Source organism: Clinocottus analis, unplaced genomic scaffold (genome assembly GCF_023055335.1).
Source record: "Clinocottus analis isolate CAN_PGR_092001 unplaced genomic scaffold, fCliAna1.0.p SCAF_21, whole genome shotgun sequence".
NCBI lineage: Eukaryota > Metazoa > Chordata > Actinopteri > Perciformes > Cottidae > Clinocottus > Clinocottus analis.
The window spans coordinates 1347958-1368897 of NW_027175943.1; the positions used below are offsets into that span (position 1 = coordinate 1347958).

At 47.9% G+C, this 20940-nt stretch overlaps 2 protein-coding genes across 2 annotated transcripts in view; one reads left to right on the forward strand and one right to left on the reverse strand.

The window, feature by feature from the left end:
* Positions 1–4887, forward strand: part of zgc:77880 (zf-DHHC domain-containing protein) — a 6275-nt gene extending 1388 nt beyond the window's left edge. The window contains exons 4-9 of the mRNA XM_068587194.1: positions 831–943; positions 1018–1079; positions 1252–1372; positions 1454–1526; positions 1645–1816; positions 2416–4887. Of these exons, the coding sequence (XP_068443295.1) occupies positions 831–943; positions 1018–1079; positions 1252–1372; positions 1454–1526; positions 1645–1816; positions 2416–2507 (633 nt within the window). The 3' untranslated portion in view covers positions 2508–4887. The remainder of the gene's footprint in view (positions 1–830; positions 944–1017; positions 1080–1251; positions 1373–1453; positions 1527–1644; positions 1817–2415) is intronic.
* Positions 4888–8850: 3963 nt separating this feature from the next.
* LOC137792118 (insulin receptor substrate 2-A) lies at positions 8851–19414 on the reverse strand. Its single transcript, XM_068587594.1, has 2 exons — positions 14909–19414; positions 8851–11435 (listed from the first exon to the last, which is right to left on the reverse strand). Exons 1-2 carry the CDS (start codon positions 18996–18998, stop codon positions 11431–11433), a joined length of 4095 nt encoding a protein of 1364 aa, XP_068443695.1. The 5' UTR covers positions 18999–19414; the 3' UTR covers positions 8851–11430.
* Between the last annotated feature and the right edge of the window lie 1526 nt (positions 19415–20940).

The window sequence follows — 20940 nt, forward strand, 5'->3', positions numbered from 1 at the left end:
GTCTCCATGTTTTAAATCTTCTGGTTTCACACGTCGTCTGCGTCGATACGGACGAAGCTACCAACAAACTGAGAGGCAGTTTCTCTCTGTGGCCTTGATTTTCACTGCAATGCATGAAAGAGTCCTGCATCCCTATGGAAACAACACCAGCGTGACTAGAATAGAGAGGCGTCAAACATTCTTAATAGCAGAATAACAGTTATGATGACGTCAATCACAAAAAAGAAGAAACAAATATATATTTATTTTGAAAAGAAATGGCAAACCTCTTTGATCGTACTAATGTGAGGATTTTCTCTTTGGGAAGGCTGACAATGATGTTTTGTTCCTTTGTTTGGAGACTAAACTCGTTATATTGAGCTCTAAAGACTCACCTGCACTTACCGTTTCCCGCCACAGGGGCCGCCAAAGACAACGCGCACGTCAGAGAGTTCACAACCGAGAATTAAAGTGGACTTTTCCACCTTGGACGTGTTTTTGTGAGGAGTTCAACAGTTAAAGGCTGATAATAGAGAGCGGTCCTCTTCAGATTATAATCATCGTCTTACCAGCTGTGTATTTATCTCACGGCGTCTCTGTATTTACACCTCGGCAGCTGTACTTACCTCTGCTGGCGGGGCTTGTTATTATGTACTTATGGTGTCTGAAGCGACGGTGAAAAGACCGAAAGCTGCGTCTGTTGTTCTGCGTTGATCATATTGGGAGATGGATGTCGTAAAAGTTGCAACAAGAGCTTCAATTTTATGCTTTTTATGCCGCTAAAGAATCAGATTACTATTTTTTTCTCTGTTTTCTCTATGTGTGTGTGTGTGTGTGTGTGTGTGTTGCAGGGCTGTGAAGGCTGGTCCGTCTGCAACCGCTGTGAAACATACAGACCTCCCAGAGCGCACCACTGCCGCGTCTGTCAGAGGTGTATACGCCGCATGGACCACCACTGTCCCTGGTGAGGGACGCACAACTCCTCCTCTTCCTCCTCCTCCTCTTCCTCCTCCTCATCCATTTCTTTATTTGTTTTAGGATCAATAACTGTGTCGGAGAACTCAACCAGAAATATTTCATCCAGTTTCTGTTCTACACTGGTGAGTAAACCGAATTACACTAAATATATAATATATATATAAGTATATATTATATATACATGTATATATATTTATAGATTAAAGTTCCTTGCAGTGGCTTGAGGTGGAGGCTCGTCTTCCAGGAGCTGATGCTCAGGTCTTGTGAGTGAGTGCTGTGCGTCTGTCCGTGCAGGCCTGGCCTGCCTGTACTCCATGGGGCTGGTGGTGTCGTCCTGGGTGTGGCGCATCAGGAACGAGAGGGATGGCGACGCGGAGAAAGAAGCGGAGGAGACGCCCGGCAAGCACCTGATTGTGTGAGTTTGTGTGCGTTTGTGCGTTTGTGTTGTTCAGCCCGTCAGCGGTTCTGATCGGTCCGTTGCTTCCTCCTCTCGCAGCGCCCACTACATCATCCTCCTGGTGGAGTCGGTGCTGTTCGGCGTGTTCGTCATGGTCATCGTCTACGATCAGGTACACGCAAACAGCAGTACTGTACTACACTACAAAGTACTTCACTTTGTGCTTCTCCTCATGCACCGTGTGTGTGTATCTGTATGTATTTATAAACAAGCATATTTCTTCCCTCCAGTTGGTCTCCATAATCACAGACGAGACTCCCATCGAGCAGATGAAGAACAGACTGATGATCAAGGACAGAGGCTCCTCGTCTTCGTCGTCCTCCTCCTCCTCTCAGCTGCCTCACCCGCCCACACACACCCGCAAGCCCAAGCTGGCTCTGCTGCGCGAGGTCTTCGGAAGAGGTGGGTTTGTGTCCGTCCTCTAATATTTGAAGCTGTTATCAGAATAAAGAAAGAAAATCATCATCGTCTCACAAAACCTGGTGGGTGAAGCATCAACATGCTACATTTTACTCATTTAGGGGCTTGATCGTTGATAGTTAGCTCGCTAGTTAGCTTGCAAGTTAGCTTGCTGGTCCACCATGGTTTCATGCTACAGTTGCGAAACATAAAAGCATCGTAACGTAGCTAAACTTCACTGTTTTCAACGTACAGTTCATGATTGTTAGCTTTTCAATACGCTAATGCTCGTCAAATACTTTCACTCAATATTAATCCATCAAAAACACAACTAAATATGTTTTTCCGCTGAAATGAAGCTCTTTAACCCTTCAGGGTTTTAGGCCTTTTTTCGACTTTACATGATTTCTTAAATTCACCTTTTTAAAGGCACTTGCCTATGATATATACTCATGTAATACTTAAAAATTGCAGAACAATCTCAGCTCTCTGAACAATGAGGCACCGTTGGGTCCCAAAGCTGAAAATAATCCACAGGGATTAAAGAATATTGGTTCATTTCAGATCTAAAACCGTCGTTCCGTCTGTTTTAATCTCCCCAGGTTCGGTCTTCTGCTGGCTGCTTCCCCTCCACTCCAGCCCTCCGTCGGTCGGCGGCATCTCCTACTCGGCGCTGCCCGACTACAACGTCTGATGTGAGGCCGAGGAAAGGTTGTGTGTGTGTGTGTGTGTGTGAATGAATGAGTGAATGAATGAGTGACTTTATCCCCCGGGCCCTGAAAGCGTTCAGACTCTTCGTGTCTCTTTCCCGTCGCGATGGAAGAACTCCGACGATCCGATCCGTCAACTACCCGCCTTTTTTTGGGGGATTATTGCGTTTGCATGTCGGGGTTTAACGAGGATTATTCACCAAAGCTGCTGGTATTTGATCAACCCCGTCCCTTTAGGAGAACCATGAGGAACCCTGGGTGGGTTCCAGGTAAGCCCTCTAGAATATAAAAATGGGAGAACCTCCTTGGTGGGTTCCAGATGAAGCCTTTGGAATAGGAAAAGGTTCTTGGGAGAACCTCCTTGGTGGGTTCCAGATGAAGCCTTTGGAATAGGAAAAGGTTCTTGGGAGAACCTCCTTGGTGGGTTCCAGATGAAACCTTTGGAATAGGAAAAGGTTCTTGGGAGAACCTCCTTGGTAGGTTCCAGATGAAACCTTTGGAATAGGAAAAGGTTCTTGGGAGAACCTCCTTGGTAGGTTCCAGATGAAGCCTTTGGAATAGGAAAAGGTTCTTGGGAGAACCTCCTTGGTAGGTTCCAGATGAAGCCTTTGGAATAGGAAAAGGTTCTTGGGAGAACCTCCTTGGTGAGATCTTGTTAGCACCCTTAGAAGACGGAAAGGTCCTCTATGGAATCTCTAGAGGGTTCTGGGTGGAACCATGAAGCACTTGAAGGGTTCCCTGCAGAACCTTTCATGCGGGGTTCTCGTTGGAACCTTTCACAGACGTTTGATTCCAAGTAGAAAACCATGAAAGCCTTCCAGGTGGAAGCTTTAAGAAAGGTTCTACCAAAGGAGAACGTCCTCAAAGAGATTCCTTCAGTGCAACTCAGTTTAATGTGTTAACCAACTAAACCGTGTTGAGGTTGTAGTACTAATACACACACTCAGAGTACACTTCTCAGTATTCTGCTAAATCTCAGTGAAGGGTTGATTTTTTACTTATTTATTGGTTCTAACTATTCCGTGGAGATTTCTCCACCAAATAACTGTTTTGGTTCTTCTGGGTGGACTCGTCTTTGCTGCTGTTGCAGGAACGTTGATGAAGTGTCGAGTGTGGAAAACACTTTGAGGGTCACGCTTTAAGCATGATTAGAGGTTTTTTTTGCGTTTACTGGTGTACTTCAAAACGATGGCGACTGAAACTGGAGTCAGTGACCCGTCTGTTACGGACATAACGTCTTTTAGAAATACACTTCAGGTTTTTAGCTGTTTTCGGACATTTTACAGACAAAACGATCAATCCGTTGGTTTCAATAATCTAATATGATGGACACAGAAGTTAGTTTTTCATTTTTTTGCCAGTATTTGTTGCAGCGTACTCCTCTGATTGATGGTTTTTAAATGTGTTTTATTCCTTTTAAAAACCAACTTCATTACAAAAAACCAACATGAGAGCTTGTTCCTCTTCAGGGAGTGATGAACCGTTTTTTATATGTTCAGAATTGACCGTTAAAAACTTAATTTTAGCCGTTAAACGGCCAACGTCGACGTCCGGTTTAACCATATTTTTCGCCTTCAAAATAAAAGCACCTTACAACAAAACAACATTGATTGGCAAACAGTTTCTAGCACACGTTGAGTTTGTGTTGCATTGTTACGTCTTAAAACACTTCACGTGATCGTGAGACACTCGCGCTGAGGAGGTTTCTTCTTGCAGACGCAAAGACAACTTCACCCCGTGTGTGTGTTCATGTGTGTGTGTAGTTATTGTGTTTTACCTGGGCCCAACACTATGACTTCAGTGGATTTAGAAAACTATCCATTTCCAACAAAAGTGTTGACAAATGTTCCTCAGATGCTACAAAACCAGAACAGCTGCCAGTCGGGAGACGAGGTCACCTGATTCCTCTGAAAACACCTTTTCCTCTTGAATCACGTGAAGTGATCTGCCTTTTGTTCTAGTTGTAGAAACAAGTTACTGATACTTACTGAAAAGTCTATTTTAACACATTTACACCTCGAACAGTCTTTTACCACATTAACAATGGAGAGAGTATTTCTGATGATTTTCATGTTAACTTCATTTAAAGTCAGCGCTTTACTTTGAAAAATAAGGACATCTGATCGGTGGTGTGCGTCCTCGCCCAGGTTTCTTTTATTTGTACATAAGAAGGTTCATATTTTATATCGATGATGTGCAATTTTAATGAAGGGAAAGTTACTGCGTTTTTATTTTTTTTCTGTGTTTTCTGTCGCGATCTGGATCGAACAAAACAAAGTTTGACTGAAGGTAGAGATGAGTCTTTTTTACACGAGCAAATGTCTTGTTTGTAAGTAAATTATCTCCAAATCTTTGCTCTCAATTTAAAAAAAATTTACATAAAATAAAAATGATCTCAAAACTAAAATTTGCTCTAAAGAAAAATAAAAAATTCTCTCAAAAAAAAATTTCTCTCAAAAAAGATTTTTTTTTTGTCTTTTTTTTAGAGCAAATTTTTTGTTCTAAGAGCGTTTTTTTTTTTTTTTTTTGAGAATTTTTTTTTTTAGAGCAATTTTTGTTAGTGTTTTGTTTTAGAGCAATTTTGAGTTCTGAGAGGTTTTTTTTTTGAGAGAGCAATTTTTTTAATTGAGAGCAAAGATTTGGAGATAATTTACTTAAAAAACAAGAAATTTGCTCGTGTAAAAGAGACATGGTTGTTGTTTGAGTTGCATGAAGGATTTAACATTTGTGCTCTAAATTAAACAGGAAAAAGCTTCTTTTGCCTTTTGTGTAAAACCTGAAGCTGCTACAGTCCCTCGAGGCTCTTAAATCATCTAAAAACATGAAAAACTAAATGTTTTGAGCCCAGCTGGGTGTCATGGTTCATGGTTCATGGTTCATGGTTCATGGTTCATGGTTCATGGTTCAGGGTTCAGGGTTCATGGTTCATGGTACTTCGCTTACTTCTTTAACTAAGAAATGCAGTTCATCTGTTTTTTTTGTTTTCAGTTTTTTTGTATCGTCGCTCCTCGGGGTGCGCTTGTTCACCGGCCGTCAGCCGAAACAAAACAAGCGCACCCCGTTTATCTGTTTTCCTTGACAGAAGGAATGTGTGTACGAACAAGAGGCTCAAATGAACGACGACAATGAGCTACAAGTGGCTCCTGATTGTCACACATCCTTTTTTTAATCAGAACTTTCAAGAATTGGTAGCTAATCCCAAAAAAAACATCAACCAAAGAAGGAATATACAAATATTTGAAATATTGTTTAAATAATAAACAAATGGAAGTTAAATAAAGTTTGTGTTTGTGTTTATGTGGTTAAAACATTTTAACCATTAAGGTCAATAAAGTTTCCTCAGCTGGTAAAACTCAGTATTTGATGTCCTGTCGCCCCAAAAGAAGTTTGTTTTCTGCCCTTCGATCAAAACCAACAAAGAGTTTCTGACCATGACTTTTCATGAACAAGTTTACAAGCGTTTTGTTTATTGTTTCTCTCTTGAAGCCGTGACCTGTGTGGAATAATGGAATAAAGACTTGCTGCTCCGGCTCCTGGAGCTGGAAATAAAACGGATTCTTTTAAACTTCACCGGCTCCTTTTTCATATTTGTTTTGTTCTGATGAATCCTGGATCCTTTATTCTGAAGATAAATTACATTTCATTATGTTTTGTGCCACGAGGACTCAAGTTGAAGTCAAATTCTTCCCAATGCAGTCAGTGACCAGCAGAGGGCAGCATGACATCACAGAAAACCTACAAACATGAAAAAGTTGTCATTATTTTTGCACGTTGCAATGCATTAATATATACTGCAGCGTTTACAGAGTTAACATATAAACTTTAACATTAATGCCTCCATAGATTAACAGTTATCCCTTCAGATGGGTCATGCATTTTCTTTATATTTTTGTCATTTTGGTCTGTATTTGGTGCAATTATTTTTTTAAATAAAAAAACTGCAGGATAGAAAAGTTTTGTTCCTAAAAAGAGTCTACTGCCGTATTTAAATTGTATTTTTTTAGTTTTGAGAAAAAGAGTTGATATGTAATGAACAAATATAAGGTTTTGACGTCATATAGGTTAGTTTGCTGCATTTGATTTTAAACATGATTAAATGTTCTCATGTGTTGATGCAGAAACATGAAATCTTTCCAGATTTCGCTGCATTGTTTCGCCTCCTGAGCTGCAGACTTTCTGGACTAATCTACTTCCTGGTGGCTCACCGGCTGAGCGGCAGAGCGCTAGAGGTGAGGTGGTCTCTCTCTCTCTATCTCTATCTCTATCTCTCTCTCTCGCTAAGCTATTTACAGCTAAGTGTCAGCTTGATCCTGGAAAGACGCGCTGATCTTTTGTCACTCGGCTTCCGACCGTCGCACAAAGAGACGCGCGACAACACACAAAGCGCTACGTCACGATGCCGGTGGCGGCCGGCGGGTTCCTCGGTGTCAGGACCGCCCATCCCAACCGCAACCCCCCAAAAAACACCACGAAAAAACAGTGAACATGTTCCCAAAAGCCAGAAGACGCCCCTCCGGAACGACTTCATAATTCAAATCTATCACAGAAGTTTATTGTACCAATTTACCCATTTCCCACCCCAGCATTGTCTTTGGGACGATTGTTGGAAAGCTCCAAAAAAGCTCCGATGTTTCCTGTAAAAGTCGGTTTATAAACCGCGACTACTTTTGGTGGTTGTCCTCGCTAGCTCCCCGCAGGCGCCAGCTAGCGCTGCTGCTGCCCGCGTGCCTGTTTTAGCCAGCTAGCGCTGCTGCTAGTTCAGAGACTAGTTTGTATTGTAAAAGTCGGGTTTTAAGCCGCTGCTACTTTTGGTGGTTGTCCCCGCTAGCGTCCCTGCTGTAGCTAGCTAGCGCTGCTGCTAGCTTTTTAGAGCTTTTTTTGAAAAGCTCCAAAAAGTTCCCAGAGTAGTTTGTACCGTAAAAGTCAGATCATAAGCCGCTACTACCGTCGGTGGTTGTCTCCGCTATAGCCAGCTAGCGTTGCTGCTAGCTCCCCACTAGCTCCTTGACAACCACCGAAGCCCGCCTCGGGCAGCGGGGACGTGGGCAGCCAGCTGCAGCGCTAGCTGGCTATAGCGGAGACAACCACCGGAGGTAGTAGCGGCGGCTTAAAACCGACCGCGTTTGTCGGCTAGCGGTAACAATCAGGTTGTACATTTTATCCAGAGAGACTCTTACGAGCGCTCTCGCTCTTCGCTACCTAATTAGGAAACTTCCGAGGATGTTGAAAAAGCCGCGTACAGCAGATGGCATTTCGGACCCCCGGTAAACACGTACCGAGCGTTGTTTTGAAACTCTAGCTAACGGCGCACGTCCCCAACGGGCCGGTGGCTCGAGTTCCACTACTCGCGGGCCCACCGGCTCGTCCGTCAGCGAGTGGAACTCTATCGGGGTCACATGCTGCCGGTTTGAGATGCCCAAACGCTTCATCATCATCGCCGTATCCCTCCGGGAGGTCGGATCCGTCAGCAGGTATTTGTTAATGAACGGCGGCGGCCATGTTGGATTTGGTCGAAGCTGAAAAAAGCTGCCGGTGAAGACGCCGGCGGCCGTGACTTCAAAGGGACTTCTGAGAGTTTTGAAAAGGTTTTAGAGGCGCCTAAATTGTGTGATGAGTAAAGGATGTGTACACACACACACACACACACACACACACTCTCCAGTTAGAGAGGTCAACTGGGACTTATGGGACACGACCAGTTTAAGATCTCCCACAAAGAAAACGTCTTTCAGCTTTCGGACAATAACTCAACGTACAGCACGAATAAAATATGGAGGGCGTTACAGGTAGAACAGCAGTTTTATAGGAATGGAAAGTACCCTAAGTACTCCATCTCAGAGGTACATATTGTACTTTTTACTTCACTACATCCCAGACGTACATATCTATTTTTTCTTGTATTTTTTAGTATTTCTTTAGCTTGAAAATTCGTCAAAAAAACAATGTTGCAAACTTTTTTTATCTGCAAGTTAATGTATAAAATGCATAATAAATAATGAAGTAAATAAGTCTGCAGACTGCAGTGTGTGTGTGTGTGTGTGTGTTGTTCTGCAGCAGAACCAGAACAACACCTGGAGAACCCAAAGGTTCTTCTCTGACCTCGTGACTCAACTCGCTGTTGTTTTGGACTTTGAGACGCCGTCACGTGATTCAGGACCGAGAGGGAGCGCTTGATTCGTACAACGTGTACCTCTGAGATACAGTGAAAAGTGCAATACTCAATGTGTATTTGATGTAGGAGTATGAAGCTGCGAGTACAGTGCAAATACCTCTAAAGTGTACTTTGTGTACTTCCCTCCCCTGAAAGAAACGGAGGCAGCGACGCGGTTACATGAACACATTTTATTGCAATAGCTCTATCCAAAGCAAAAAAGTTTTTGATAAATATAAACACTATGCCGATGCTCAAAGTACCTTCATCCCCCCTTTCCCTCCAGGAAAACAAGGGAAGTAACACAACATCGTGTGTGTGTGTCATTACATGAAGAAAGGAAAGCGACAACTTGAGTTTTCCTTATTTACAGAAGGAGGATTTCCACCATTTTACTTTTTCTTCTTCTGAAAAATAAAGCAGACAGGAAGGAGACAGACGCCGTCTCTTCTACTTTAACCCTTTCCTGTAAAGCTAATGAACAACAGCATCAAACTTGGAAACAAAAATAAAACACGGGAAAAAAAAAAGCATCTTTTAAATCCTCCAATGGGACGAGGGGGGCGGGGCCTATCGTCTTCATCGACCAATCGTTCACCGTTACTACACAGCAGCAAATAAACTGTAATATAGTTACAAAAAAATAAACATTAGGCAAGAGGTCGTCGCCCATTTCTTTATACAAATAACTGCAAAATGCCTATGTACTCTTAAAAAAACAAAATACTAGCCGTGTGTCGCTTCGTTTCGCAGTAAAAACAAGATTTTACATTAAAAAAAAAAAAAAATATGATTCCCCGTAAACTAAAAATACAAAATAAAGCAAAAGATCAGAGGAAGGAAATGAAAGTTTGCATAAGGATGCAGTACCGTTATATTTATTTATATATTACGTAGCTTCTCCCTCATTTCTACGAAAACAAATGAAAAATGAAAAGCAGCTGATTTTATTTATGAATTTGTAACATTGAGGACATTTTTTTGTTTGTTTTTGAGGTTGAATTGTTGCCAAAAAAATAAAAGATTGTGTAAATGAATTCAGTCATGACACAAAAAAATAATTAAATAAAAGACGCGGCGGAAAAATAAAATTGAGCCCCGAAAGGTTTTTAATTATTACAAAAAATGTGCAGGAGATAAATGTTGTTTAATCTCTTGGTCGCACAAAATAAAATATACAGAATTCAGAGCGTCGGGATTCGTTGAATCGAACAAAAAAAAACAAAAAAAACGAATTAAAAATTAAAGCTGACGGTGCAGGTTGTGAATATTTATGATTTAATAATAAAAAATAAATTAAAATGTTGGGCTCTGCGGGGCGCTTTAAAGAAACGGCCTTCATCCGTCCAAACTATTAAAAATAATAAAAAGAGGAAACAAACGTGGGCTGAAGATGAGATGAAAATAATAATGATAATAATAATAATAATGTAAACTGTGTTCAGTCGTCAGTCTTTTAATTTGTGTCGAGTAGAAATGTTAAATAAAGACGTGTGTGTGTGTGTGTGTGTGTGTGTGTGTGTGTGTGTGTGTGAGTGAGAGTGTGTGTGTGTGTGTGTGTGTGTTAGGTCAGCTGTGACCAGCTGGGCTTCAGCTCAGGTTACGGAAAATCCTCTTTACGTCAGTCAGTGCTGAAAACCGTAGCATTTATATACGAGTGCGTACGTGTGTGTGTGTGTGTGTGTGTGTGTGTGTGTGTCATCAGGAGCCCAAACGGCCAACTGGAGTTTCCGTCGCCTAAATCGAGTTGCGTGACCGACTGCGTGCGTTATGAGAGCGCATGACGGCCACATGCGTCTCTTCATGACGTGTGTGTGCATGCATGCGAGTGTGTGTGTGTGTGTGTGTGTGTGTGTGTGTGTGTGTGTACATGTGAGCGAGTGTGTGCGCTTCACTTGCAGAGACTTCATGTGTGCGTCTGCGTCAATCTTAGTGTTTAAACCCAAGTCAATGTTTGTACTTTGTGCTTTTTAAAAAAAAGGTTTTCACAGTATTGTGTGTGTGTGTGTGTGTGTGTGTGTGTGTGTGTGTGTGTCTCCCTCGCTAACCTGAACTGTGCGACGTCCTTGTGAGGTAAAACTGAAAAGAGAACCGAACTCCCGAACCGACTTTAAACCGTTTGTTTTGTATTGTTATTATTTAAAGGGACAGTACGCAGCTCGTAGCCATCCCATAATTTAGAAACAGCGACTTTCAGAGTAAAGACAAAGACATGAAATGTATTTTGTACCTATTGCAACGAATAAATAACAACGAGTTGCTACAGGATGCGCTTTGATGAAGCGGCAAAAAAAAATAAAATAAAAAAGTACCGTGTCGAGCAATAATTATGCATGAGGGGAGGAAGAGGAAGGTGTAAAATAATAAAAAAAAGGATTAAAATGTATATTTTAAATTCAACGCAACACAAAATATTTTTCCAAGTTCGTACCGTAATGCCGTTGCGCAACAGCCAGCCTCCCTTTTTAACACCTGATGAAGATGAGGATGAGGATGATGAAGATGACCCCGCCCCCCCACACTGGCCGGTGTTTGATGGACAGCAGCAGCATCCATGTGACTTTAGACACAAACTGACGAGGAGATGCAGATAAAAAAGACCAAAACAAAATGAGAAGATGAGACACTGCAAGCGTCTGTTGTCATCTTGTTGTTGTTGTTGTTGTTGTTTTCTGGATCCAGAGGGTCTGAAGAGGTCAGAGGTCACAGGCAGAGTCAAGTGATGAGGAGGAGGAAGAGGAGGAGCCTCTAGTCGTTCAGTCTGAGAGGAGAAACAGGAAACAGAGGAACGTTAATCTTCAAAACATCAACGCACAAATATCACGTTTTTGATATTAGGAGATTTAATGATGATGTCAGTCGCACAAAGACAACAACAAAAAGGCAATATATGATACAAAAAAACATAAGTAAATTGTAAAAAAAATAAAAGCAAAAAAGTTAAATTTAAAAAATATATTTAAAAAAATAGATATATTAATACAAATATATATATACATGTATATGAACACATTAATAAAATATCTAAAAAAATATATGTATGTATATTGAGAATATAAAACAAACAAAGCAACAACAACCTGCACAAAGCAAATGTTGAACAGGGTTGTGGATGTGACACCCTTTCAAAATAAAAGGCACCGTCTCGTCTCTTGGTTTTCCCGGTAAATAAGTGAACGAGCTCGGTAAGCTTTGCACACACACACACACACACACACACACACACACACACACACAGTTTCCTGCCCCTCTATCCCGGGTGGGGTGGAGGGGGGGGGGGGGCTTGTTTTGGTGCGGCCCGGCGACCCTGAATGACCTCGGCGATGGCCGACGTCCAGCTGTGTTATTCCACCGAGAGCGACGGGCTTTGTGAGACGTGACTATGAGCGCTCGACAATACACAACACAACGCTTTGAGGGGGGGCACCGCTGGAATGCTGGGACGGACACACACACACGTTGAGGGGGATGAGGGCAAACCTGGCAACCCAAACCGAGACAAGGCAACAGAGCAACACTTCACTTCCTGATGATTTTATTTAAATTATGCGTTTCTCTTTCTGGACTCCGTTATGTCAGAGAGTATTATAGTTAATTGTTGAGTCGCTTGGAGACTTTTATTGTGAAGGAGCAACAGGAAATGATCTTTATTTGTTTAAACAAAGCAGAGAGAGATCAGTTTGAGGTCTCTTGGGTTTCTCTGCAGTTCAGTTGTGGACTTTGATCAAAACAAGTCTCTTAGGACACGAATGACTGACCTGAACTGACCACACACACACACACACACACACACACACACACACACACACACACACACACACACACACACACACACACACACACACACACACACACACACACACACACACACACACACACACGGTGACTTTAAAACATGTAAAGACACTTTTCTGGGTGTTTTGTACATTTCTCGAACTACATTCTGGAGGACCGGAGCCCCTTCAACACCGTGAACAAAGTACTTCTGTTGCCTAAACTTAACTTTAATAATATATATAATTATATCAAAGTAAAGTAATGTTAAGTAAAGTTTAGGCAACCAAAGTACTTAATATTTCACAATTGTTTGCAAAATATGACTTTGTTGGCTAAACTTTACAAAGTATTTTATGAGTTCTCTATAACTAAAGTAAAGTTTAGGCAACAAAAGCACTTTGTTGGTTTGAGTAAACTATTGTGAAATACTTTGTAAAGTTTAGGGAACAAATGTACTTTTAGGAAACTATTTTAAAATATCAGGTAAAGTTTAGGCAACAAAAGTACTTGGTTATGTTGAGGAAACTATAGTGAAATACTAGGTACACGTTACTTGTTGTTTCCTGGGCAAAAGGAAAAAAGGTACACAACTTTGTTTGTTTTTACGAACACGCGAGAAGAAAATGTTCACGACGTAGAAGCTGAAATGACAAAAAGCTGCAGATTCAATTTGTGGGTTTTACGGCTCGGCGTCCAGGTGCATGCTGGGTAATAACTCTAACATCTGTGGGCATACCTGTCTATTTCAGAGCCGGGTCCCGTTACCGGCCCCAGAAACCAACGCCGGGTCTGCAAATAGAGCGGTAAATATAGACGGAGGCCCGGCGGTGCAGCGAGGGAGGAAAGGGCATCTTACTCCTTCCTCAGAGCGAGAACCCGGAGAACCCGACACCACCTCGTGGTTCCCACCGCTTCAACTACTTCCTCTCCTGAGCTTCCCAAACACGACTTCATGCCCTCGCCACACCTTGCCCTCCATTTCTAACGCTTTATACGTCATTTATTCTCTATTTCATATCAGTTCTTCGGCTTGTATTTCAACACTTTTAGAGATCGTAGCGTTTAGCCGTTAGCGACACGTTAGCCTCAGAAATAACCACCATTATTTTGAGCTGAATATAAAAGCACAATAACTTACAAAGCTATACACTAACAGAGATATCACCTTTAACTATAAGTGGTTCATTTTTTGTCATATATAAAAAAAGAATTTAGGGTTTTAATCAATCATAAAAACTCAACGTAAAAGGTGATTTTCCGAGTTTGTTTCTACGGCGAGTGCTTCCTTCATCTGGTATCTCATCTCCCCCGTTCTCTCCCTCTCTCATCCCTCCTTTCCTCCCTCCCTCCCTCCTCTGGGTCAAGGATCCAGGTGTGTCGTCTGCAGCTGAGAGGAAGTGCATTCCTGGGCCATGATGATGCGTTTCCCCCCCGCTGTGTGCCTCGACACGCCGCCGCCGCAATTACAGCGCCACATCAAAGGGCTGCCTGCCGTGACTCAGCACACACACACACACACACACACACACACCTAGATGCAGAACAACACACACATCCAACGCAGACTGTGTGTGCTTGGATTAACATTTCTGAATGTTACCTTGAACTGCATGAACACACACACTTATTAAACCTGCTGGCAACGGCTAACAACAAAAAAGTACACACACACACACACACACACACACACACACACACACACACACAAAGGGATGCGCTCGAGCACTTTGAGTGTCAGTTGATCTCCACATATTCTCTCACACTTTCATCTCCGGTCAGCGCCGCGATAAACAAATGAGTCAGCCGGCGTTTGCAGAGAATCCTGACTCATGCTCAACACACACACACACACACACACACACACAGTTAGGAAGCAAGGGAATAGCAGGGAGGAGACAAGTGGATGAAATAGAAAAGGGGAGGCAATCAAACCTGTCAAAACATCCTTCTTCCCTCTCTCTCGCCCTCTTGATCTGCACCGTCTCCACACACACACACACACACACACACACACACACACAGAGATAAAACAGCGGCACGTGACACTACAAACACAGGAAGTCAAGGGCCTCTTTTTTTAGGGATTGTGGGGAAATCAGTCCACATGTGACCTCAGATAAACCTGGTTATTCGGCGAGATAATTGTCTGCCAGTCTGCTTAAAACACACACACATACACACACACACACACACACACACACAAACACACACGACCTCGAGATGAACCGCCGCTTCCTGCACAGTTTTAGCCGTCAAAAAGCCTCGTGGAGATCACAGCGGCTCCATCGGAAATAGATTTCACTAGAAGGAGCTGCGAATTGATATAATGCGACTAATAATAGCGCGCCGCTCCGAGGGGTTATTTTTTGATTTTCCAAACACTTTTCCTCGCACGTGGAAGCGAGACGCTCGGGAAGGAAAAAACAAAAATGCGAAAACACAAATGCGTTTACTCACCCTTGGGCGTCGTGGTGACGCAGTCAGATTTGGTGAAGTCGATACTGGCGTAGGCTCCGTTCTCCGGCGCCGTCGAAGTTGTCGTTGTCGAGTTCCCGTCGCTGCCGTCGCCTCCGGTGACCCCCGATGACGCCGCCGCCGCGCCGCTCCCGTCGTCCCTCAGCTCCAGGGCGATGTAGTTCAGCCCGTTCTGGTAGCCCACCGACATGTTCCGGCACATCCTGCCGGCGCCGGCCCCCGAGGAGGAGGAGGCGCCGGCGCCGGATGCGCCCATTTCCGTGGCTCTGACCGGGGCGTGGGCGGCCGGCAGGGCGCCGACACCCTCCACGGACACCCACGCGCTGTCGAACGACGCCGAGCCGGCCCACCTGGAAGCCTGACCCTCCGTCAGATACGAGCCGTTGGCGGGCGCCGGGTTGGCCGACGAGGAGGCGGCGGGCGCGCCACCGCCACCGGAGGGGGTCGAATTAGACGAGGACGTGGAGGAGAAGGTCTCCGAGCTGTGCCTCCTGCGGCCCTGGGGGTCGGCGCGAACCACCTTGGGCTCCAGCTGTTGCGTCGGCGGCGCCCTCCCCGGGCTCGACGGAGGGAGGGGGGGAGAGATGGCGGAGGAGGAGGAAGAGGAGGAGGCGTAGCGACCCTCGACCACGCAGAGGTGCTGCAGCATGGCCGTGGGGCTCGTCTGCGTCCTCTCCGCTCGGCCGAGGCCGAACGTCATGTCCGTGTAGTCGTCGCTTATCGACTTCCAGTGACCTCCGGCGGCGGCGGGGGACGCCGGCGCCGCGGGGTTGCTGGTGAGGGGTCGGATGTAGCTGGGCGGGTTCCAGGGGGCGACGAGGCTGGGTCTGGGCGACTGGTTTTTACCCGGTTGGTCCGCCGCCGCCTCCACGCTCATGTAGTCCTGGTGAGGGGAGCGGCTGTGGTCGCGGGAGCCTAGGGAAAGCGCTTCGTCTTGGGCCGAGAGCGGGTAGGCGGGGGGCTGCTGCTGGTGGGGGTAGTGCTCCCCGAACTCGATGTTGATGTACTCCCCGGGGCTGGAGGGCCTTTCAGATGAGGCGGCGATGGCGGCGCCGGAGGGCTCACTGACCCGCATCGGGCCGTGGAAGCTCCTCCTGCCCAAAGGCAGGCGGTTGGGCCTCGCCGCGCGCCGGTCGGCCATCGCCGCCGTCGCGTGGTGAGCCCCGTAAGGCGGGGGCGGGTGCGACGGGGCCGAGGCCCCACCGCCGCCCTTCTTCTCCGGCGTCAACATGGCGGCCGTGGCGACGGACGAGTAGACGGGCTTGGCCGGCGAGCTCATGGGGACGTACTCGCCGTACTCTCTCTCGTCCCTGGCGGGAGCTTTGTAGGAGCGAGGGAGGGAGAAATAAGGGCTGTAAGACTTCGGGGCGCCCTCGGGGGTGCCGGGTGCGTAATACCCGCCACTCCCTTCGTTCGAGAGCTTGCGCCCCGCATCGCCGCCGCCGCAGTACGACATGTCCATATATTCGCCGTTCTCGGGTCGCTCCGCTATGCTGTCGCTCGTGCCGGAGCTGCAGTGAGGGCCGGGGGAGGCCTGGCTAGGGGAGGGGGAGCCGCCGCCACCCGGGAGCATCATCATGTAGCCGTGGGAGTCTGTGGAGGACTGGGACTGAAGGGGGAGTTGTTGTTGCTGTTGTTGTTGTTGGTGGTGGTGGGCGGAGGAACGGGGGCCTAAAGCTGGGCTGTGAAACTGAGGGGAATGGGAAACAGGGTGGGCGTAAGAGCCGGGTTGCATAGGCATGTAGTCGGGCGGCGTGTCCCGCGCCGACGCCGCCACGCCACACAGCATGGGCATGTAGCCGCTGTCTTCCTTAGCGGAGGAGGAGAGCGGCGGGCGCTCGCCAGCGCCGGCCTCCGTCCGGGAGAGCGTGGAGGGCCGGCTCTGCTGGCTGTGCTCGGAACAGGAGCTGTAGTCGGAGCGCAGCGAGGAAGAGGAGGAAGACGGCCCGCCGCGCAGAAGCCCACCACCAAACGGCAGCGCGCCGTCCGACCCCTCGTCCAACGAGAAGTTCGTCTGGGTCATTTTCTGGTAAACCGCGACCCCGGAGCCGCCGGTCGCGCCGCCGCCGGGCTGCCTGGTGAAGGAGTGCGCTCTCCTCCTGAGCGACGACGACGACGCCGAAGAGAGGCGCTCGTCCTCCATCGTCGATGTGCTCTCGTCCCGCGGTGTGTCGATGCCGCCGCCGCTGCCGCTGCCGAAGACCTCCCGGTTCCAGCCCATGGCCATGTAGTCGTTCAGACAGTTCTCCTCTCTGATCGGCGGCGTGTTGCCGAGGGAGTCCGGCGTGTTGCTCCGCACCCGGAAGTACCGGAAGTCGCCGGGGCTGGAGCCGTACTCGTCTGAGGAGTTGAAGCCGCCGTCGGACGGCGAGCCGCATATCGAGGCGCTCGACGGGCGGGTCAGCGTGTCAGAGACGGAGCCGTGACCGCTGCTGGAGGAGACGCTCACCGGGCTGGTGGTGGAGGGGAAGTGGGACACCGGCAGTGAGGCGGAGCGGGCGTGGTAGGTGGCCGCCGCCCCCGGGATGGCTCTGACGTAGCGCCCGCCGCCCGTGCTCGTGCCGGCGTTCCCCGTGGCGACGCCGACGCCGCCGGGGACGCCTTCCTGGCGCCCGTGGTGTGCCCGCGTGGAGTTGAGGTGCACCAGGCTCCCCGTGGCGGAGCGGAACGGCCGGTTCATGGTGCCCTCGCCCTCGCTGGACGTCCGGAACCGGTAGCCGCTGGCGCCCGAGCTCTTGCTCGACGGCGGCGTGCCGACGACGGACTCCGTCCTTGACCGCCGCTGCAGCCCCGTCTGGCTCGGCGGCAGGTTGCCCAGGTGGCGCCGTGTGGTGATGAACGGCATCGGGTTGGAGCCCGACGACTGGCTCTTGCTGCGCGGCCGGAACTCGGCGAAGGCCTTCAGGGCCTTCATGGTCTCCAGGATGGTCTCGTGCATGTTCTGCGCCACGACGGAGTCGTCCACCTGCATCCAGATCTCGCCGGGCCCGATGGAGGAGGAGCGGCCCACCTCGATGAAGAAGAAGCTCTCAGAGTGTCCGCAGCGCCGGATGTTCATCAGCTGCAGGTTCACGCACGGCGTCTCCGAGTTCAGCTTCACCAGGTGGACCGTCTTGGTGGAGAGGCAGAGCCGGTACACGCCCGTGAGGTTCTTAGTCTGGCCCAGTCCTTTGGGCTTCACGTTCACCTGCCACACCTCTTTGAACACAGTGCCGGGCGTGACAGTCCCGTAGCCGTCGTCCAGGTCGTCCGAATCCACGTGCCCCTTCTTGCCCTCGCTCATCAGCTCGCTCACCGCCACGTACCAGTCCTCCTGCTCCTGCTCGTTCTCGGCCACGATGGCGAAGTACTCGTCCTTGGTGTAGAGGGCGATGAGGTGTTTGTTTTTGGAATCCGCCCTTTTGTTCACCGTGAAGCACTGGTACAGGTAAATGACCCTTTTCGGGGGCGAAGCGGCTGCCGCTACGCCGCCGCTCGCGTTCGCTGCCGCAGCAGCGGCGGCGGCAGCGGAGCGCAGGCTGCTCCTGAATTTCTTCTCGCTGTCGTAGTACTCCAAGCGGCTCGGCCCGAGGTGGCTCGCGGCCCGCAGCACGAAAAACCTCTTGTGTCCGTGTTTCTGCTTCCTCAGGTAGCCACATTTGCGAATATCGTCCACGGCGTCCGACGCGGTCGCGACGCTAACGGCCGCGTAGACATGGCCGCCGCTAATGCTACCGCTAGCGGCGGCGGAGGAAGCGGCGGGGTCCTCGGCGGGCTGCACCTGGCTCAGCGGCGAGGGGGAGGCTCTCCTTACCGGGGATTCAGCGACGCTCTCCCCGGGATAGTGATGCGGCTGCTCCTTCGGCGGGTGGTGGTGGAGGAGTTGATGGAGGTGGTTGCAGGGCGGTAGATGTTGATGGAAGCGAGCAGCGCCGCCGCCGCCTCCTCCGCCGCTATTAATTACCGGAGAAGGGGGTTCCCCGACGGAGCCGTCTCCGTTCGCGGCCGCCGCTTTCGTCCCCGCGTCCCGCTGCTGCGTCTCCACCATCAGCACCGCCGCTTTACCCTCCTGGTAGCTCGTGAAATGTGCCATCGGGGGGAACGGAATCAAAGGTCACTCCGCTAGCAGGCTAATCCGGGTTGGACCTAGACCCCATTCTCGGTGAGTGTGTGTGTGTGTTTTTCTTTCCGGGAGTCCGGCTAGGCCAGCTAACGTGGACTCGCTCGAGGAGGGTGGAGGTGGTGGTGGAGAAGGAGGGGGGCTCGGGTTTCTCCCCCCGAAAACCGGCTCCGTTGTTCCCGTTATGAAGAAAGACAAAGTAGTCCTCCTCGCGTGGGTTTTTCTGTTCCGGAAGCGCGGACTTTTTTTTCTTCTTTTTTTTCTTAATCACGAAGTAAATCCCGCCGCGTGCAACATGACCGCGCTCGCGCTTCTATAATCGGGAGGATCTAGCTAGCTTCTCTCTCTCTCTCTCTCTCTCTCTCTCGCTCTCTCGCTCTCTCCCCCTTCCTCCCGCCCCCCCTCTTGTACACATCTCTACGGGGCCAGGGCACAAACAACACATGACCCGCTGCGTCACGCACCCGAAACGAGGAGGAACAAAGAAGCGAGCGCGGCCTGTGATTGGTTGGTTGGGTTTTTTTTGGTTGAGTGACGGGGCGTCTCGGCCAATCGGCGTCAGCGCCTTGGCGTCAATAGACGTGGCCAATCACGGCGCGGCAGAGTCCTCGTTGACGTCGAGGAATGGAGGCGGTGACGCCGCAGGGCTGATCTGGAATCTTTTGTTAGGCTCCACAGCAACGGTGTAGACGTAGAGAGCTGATCCCAGAGCTGATCCCAGAGCTGATCCCAGAGCTGATCCCAGAGCTGATCCCGCAAAAAAAATAAAAATAAAAATAATAAAATAAAATACATTAAAAAATGTATATGTCAAATGTAATTATATATATATAATAATTTAATGATAATTTAATAAAATGTAATTAATTGCCCCTTGTGTGTGTGTATATATATATATATATATATATATATATATATATATATATATATATATATATATATATATATATATATATATATATATATAGCAACAGTGATGGTGTTGTAGTTGTGATTGCTGGGCCAGAGGGATTTATTATGAATTCAACCTCTTGTGATGGAAAAATATTAATATATCTATATCTGGACCGCCGTGTCTTGACAGCCGGGAATACCAGCCCTCCCAGTGGCGTCCCACAGCCACCAGTTAGAGCAACCCAACTCTTCCTCTGGGAAACGTCAGCTGCTTTTCAAAGGAAGCGAACACAACACAACCCTAACCCCCCTCTTCTGTTGCCCTGAATGAACTGAACTCATGTGACCTTTAACCTTTCCTCTTGTTTCCGGTCTCACTTTAAAGGGAGGGGCTTTTCATTTCAAATTTGGGGCTAACCCCCGCCCCTCCCCCCCCATACCTGAACAAATCCAAACCCCCAAAAACCTCCTCAACCCCCAACAACCCCCTAAAATCCCCAAAATGCCCCCCGAAAAAAAAAAACTTCCTAAAAACCCCAAACCACCCAAAAAAAATCCCTAAACTCCAAAAAAACTCTTCTAAAACACCCAAAGACCCCATAAACCTCCTAAAAATAACCAGAAACCTCCTGAAAAACCACAAATGCCCCAAACAACCTTGTTACCCCCCCCCCCCCCCCCCCCCCCCCTACCAGAATAAAACTAAAGCTGTGGTGGAGTTAAAGCTCCAGAATTTTGTGACGACGTCACGATAACGAGGCTGATGAATGACGCCGGTGGTGAGATAACAAAGAGATACAGAGGTGTGTGTGCGTGCGTGTGTGTGTGTGTGTGTGTGTGTGTGTGTGTGTGTGTGTGTGTGTGTGTGTGTGTGTGTGTTTGCATGTGTGTGTAAAGCTTGATGATGCAAATCTCCACCCGTCCCTCTGGAGGCCGTCGATCTGACGGCTTCAGGATGTTGATAAGTGGTCTGGGTCTGTTCTCAGGTGAGTGGACGGGATGCAATCACACACACACACAC